General features: G+C 44.7%; 1 protein-coding gene across 1 annotated transcript in view; it reads left to right on the top strand.

Moving 5' to 3' along the window:
- Positions 1-769: 769 nt before the first annotated feature.
- Positions 770-4446, top strand: part of klf5a (Kruppel like factor 5a) — a 19377-nt gene continuing 15700 nt past the window's right edge. Inside the window, exon 1 of the mRNA XM_029743235.1 lies at positions 770-1304. Within this exon, the coding sequence (XP_029599095.1) occupies positions 1119-1304 (186 nt within the window). The 5' untranslated portion in view covers positions 770-1118. The remainder of the gene's footprint in view (positions 1305-4446) is intronic.

The raw sequence follows: 4446 nt of genomic DNA, 5'->3' as shown, positions 1-4446 counted from the left end.
GGCAGATTTATCACCCTGGTCGGCAGGTTCATCACCCTGGTCGGCAGGTTCATCACCCTGGTCGGCGGGTTCATCACCCTGGTCAGCGGGTTCATCACCCTGGTCAGCGGGTTCATCACCCTGGTCAGCCACTCACTTTCTGAACTAGTTCTAGTTTTGTCAATGAAACTTGAAAATAGCTTCAATATAAAAATATGTAAATTGGGAAGAATCATTCAAGAATATGAATAATTAATAATATTTTTCATTTTTTATGTATGAAATGTTTGCATTCACTACTGTAAGTCGCTCTGGATAAGAGCGTCTGCTAAATGACTAAAATGTAATAATAATTCCCTTTAATAATTAAAGGTGAATATTTACTCTGTGAGCCCTGAGAAGAAACGTGTGGACTATAGTTTAATATTCCCAGGAGGCACATTCCACAGAATGTACATACACGTGATAAATAAAAAGGATTTGATTTGGTGTTGATAGAAAATGTTCTTGAAGCCCTGGTGGGGGGGGGAACCCCCTGTGAAATGATGCAGGTCAAAGCTTGAGAACATGAAACATGGTGAGAATGAGGATAATACTGAGCTGTCCTTGGTATGTGTGTAACCTAGCGAGATATTCAGTGAACAGGGCTTTAGGGAGAGAAGCCCTCTGTGAAACGGGGGTGTCGGTGCCCGGGGAGCTGTTTTACGGTTGTTCTACTAAAGCCTTTTAACGGTGTATGATCCGTTCTGTTCCGTCTTTATTTTGTTGGCCACGCCCTGCCTCTCTCTTTTTGGAAACACTAAACCGACTGAACCTGCCCCACGCCCGCCTTGCTTCCTCCTCTCATCGCATGACTTGACATGGATAGAAAAGAGCACAAGCTCTGAACTATTACCAACAGACTGCAGTCCTGCCGAACCGAGACCAGTGGATAACCCAGTCAGACCGGATAGCTGACTAGACCACACACACACACACACAGACAGACAGATCACAGCCTTGCAGTTACATCGCTACAGTCTGTTCTCTCATGCACCGTCCCGTTTCATCTGTCGCCTCTGCCGTTATTGTTATATGATTATTATTGCGGCCGTTCGCACCTTGTTATTCCGGTGTGGAGGGAGGGGGAGTACATTTATATGGCCGCGACGCTGATCACGATGAGCGCTGGGACCGGGTCCGGGACCGGGCAGGACGAGATGTTCTACACCCTGCTGAAGCCCATGCTTTCGGAAGGCTTCCCGGTCGAGGAATCGGCTCTGTTCGGTTTCGATCCCAAGAACGTAGTGACGGAAAGGAGTGGACAGAGTGAATACACGCAGCAGGTAATGTAGAGTCAGTCAGTGTTGCTGTTTATCTCAGAATGGGCGAGGTTGGTAGCATGTTGCACAGCACCAGGCTGGCTGTTTCGCTGTCATAGGGAATTATATACTATAACAAAACATCCACAGGAGATTGACGCTTTAATTGTGCGGAATAATAATGTCTCCTGATTTTTTTTTGGTTTGTTTTGGTTGTAAGTATTTTTATCATTCGATGTGTAGGCCTATGGGTCGGGACACAGCAGGAGGATTACATGATAGGGAACGAGATACATCGTAGGGACGGCAGGGTAGCCTAGTGGTTAGAGGGGGGAGGCAGGTTGGACTAGTTGCTGGATCGAATCCCCGAGCTGACAAGGTACAAAATCTGTCGTTCTGCCCCTGAACAAGGCAGTTAACACACTGTTCCTAGTCCGTCATTGTAAATAAGAATTTGTTCTTAATAACTGACTAGTTAAATACATTTTTTTTTTAAATACCAAGACGCATTTAGCGCATAGTTCATTGGAGCTGGTAGGACAGGCAGCTCTGCCAGTTGCTCACAATTGGTTTTCTTGGCTCCCATTCCCATCAACAACTGACTCCGTCCGATTCCATCTACCCTCTAACGCGCGGTGCGGGATCCGGACCCAACCCGATATAGTAGGTAGAAACTTCCCAGCAATGTCGACAGACAGCCCGACCGCCTTAATCGGAAAACACTTGTGACAGATATATACATGACCAGTTAACAGCTGGACGATCTAAACGACAGAAATAGAAAAGCTTTCCTTCAGCCAGCAAGTTATTGCGTAAAGAACAGGACAGGGCAGATACTTTGTAGGGACAAGGGGGTGTTTAACTTCCATTTCCTTAATTAGTTAGATGTTCTTTTAATGAGTTATTTATGTGGAGCCTTAATAAGAGTTTATTATGGTGTGTGTCTGTCCCCCCCCCCCCCCCACTGAGCTGAGGGAATGGAGAGAGAGTCAGGTTCATTCCTTCATCATGACCACCTGTCAGTAGGCTGCTGTTCCAAATGGCACCCTATTCCCTATGTAGTGCACTACTTTTAATCACAGCCAACCTATCTATGAGTGCCGTTTTTAGGAAGCAGATAGTGCCTGTTTAAAGCCCTCTGGTCTGCTTGGTGTGAGTACAGTTTACAGCTGAGGGGGGAATGTGGCAGCGGCTCACTGAAGGCTACTTGATAAATGTTTGACTGGTGACTCTGTCTCTGTCTGTCCTATCAAACATTACTACCGGACTCCTCATCCCACTGGCCACCACATAGTTTCAGCGTGACACATTCAAACACTGGTTCTGAACTCTTAAATGGACTATACAGATGTAGTATCTTAATTTGATCATTCTTTTCTCGCGGAGAATTTCCCTGCATCGAAAACACTTTTTTTAGTTTTTTTATTTAACCTTTATTTAACCAGGTAGGCTAGTTGAGAACAAGTCCTTTATTTAACCAGGTAGGCTAGTTGAGAACAAGTCCTTTATTTAACCAGGTAGGCTAGTTGAGAACAAGTTCTCATTTACAATTGCGACCTGGCCAAGATAAAGCAAAGCAGTTCGACACATACAACAACACAGAGTTACACGTGGAATAAACAAACATGCAGTCAATAAAACAGTAGAAAAAAGACAAATCTATATACAGCGAGTGCAAATGAGGTGCGATAAGGGAGTTAAGGTAATAAATAGGCCATGGTGGCGAAGTAATTACAATTTACTAACAAACGATTATATTAACAGTATTGCGGTTTTCATGTCGTCTACTTTCGGGCCAGCTAATAGCCTATCGACCGATCAAGTAACATTACTTGATGTTCAGATCCTATTGCTGCAGGATTATTTCGCTGTGACAGTATAGGTCAAATTAAGATTCTACATCTGTATGAGGTTTGAAATGATTGATGAATTTGAATTAGACGTGACCAAATTTGTTGGTACCGCTCCACTAAAAACTACACATTTTCTCTGAAATACTTTTGTCAGTTTCAAGGTAATTGCCATCCATCATTTGTTTGTTCCACATTTAATAGAAATCAGCTTTTGATTTTTTTTTTATTCAACATAATATTATAAATACTAAAACAAAATGAAAATGACATGGACAAAAATGATGGGACCCTTAACCTAATATTGTGTTGCACAACCTTCAGATGCAATCACTGCAATCAAATGTTTTCTGTAGCTCTCAATGAGACGTCTGCACCTGTCAACAGGTAGTTTTAGCCCACTCTTCCTGAGCAAACTGCTCCAGCTGTCTCAGGGTACCTTCTGCACCTGTCAACAGGTAGTTTTGGCCCACTCTTCCTGAGCAAACTGCTCCAGCTGTCTCAATGAGCAGTCTGCACCTGTTAACAGGTAGTTTGGCCCACTCTTCCTGAGCAAACTGCTCCAGCTGTCTCAGGGTACCTTCTGCACCTGTCAACAGGTAGTTTTGGCCCACTCTTCCTGAGCAAACTGCTCCAGCTGTCTCAGGGTACCTTCTGCACCTGTCAACAGGTAGTTTTGGCCCACTCTTCCTGAGCAAACTGCTCCAGCTGTCTCAGGGTACCTTCTGCACCTGTCAACAGGTAGTTTTAGCCCACTCTTCCTGAGCAAACTGCTCCAGCTGTCTCACGGTACCATCTGCACCTGTCAACAGGTAGTTTGGCCCACTCTTCCTGAGCAAACTGCTCCAGCTGTCTCAGGGTACCATCTGCACCTGTTAACAGGTAGTTTGGCCCACTCTTCCTGAGCAAACTGCTCCAGCTGTCTCAGGGTACCTTCTGCACCTGTCAACAGGTAGTTTGGCCCACTCTTCCTGAGCAAACTGCTCCAGCTGTCTCAGGTTTGATGGGTACCTTCTCCAGACTGTAAGATTCAACTCTTTCCATAGATGTTCGATAGGATTCAGATCAGGACTCATTAGAAGGCCACTTCAGAATAATCCAATGGGTTTGTTCTTATTATTCATTCTATGGGTTTGTTTAGCTGTGTGTTTTTGGGTTATTATCCTATTGGAGGAAACCTGCGACTGAGACAGAGATTTCTGACACTGAGCAGTATGTTTCGAATCCAGAATGCCTTTGATAGTCTTCAGATTTCATTGTGCCCCTGCACAGATTCAAGGCACCCTGTGCCAGACGCGGCACAGCAGCCCCAGAAC

This window comes from Salmo trutta, unplaced genomic scaffold (assembly GCF_901001165.1).
Source record: "Salmo trutta unplaced genomic scaffold, fSalTru1.1, whole genome shotgun sequence".
Taxonomy (NCBI): domain Eukaryota; kingdom Metazoa; phylum Chordata; class Actinopteri; order Salmoniformes; family Salmonidae; genus Salmo; species Salmo trutta.
The sequence above is the reverse complement of the archived record's forward strand: the minus strand, read 5'-3'. Positions and strand labels throughout refer to the sequence as shown.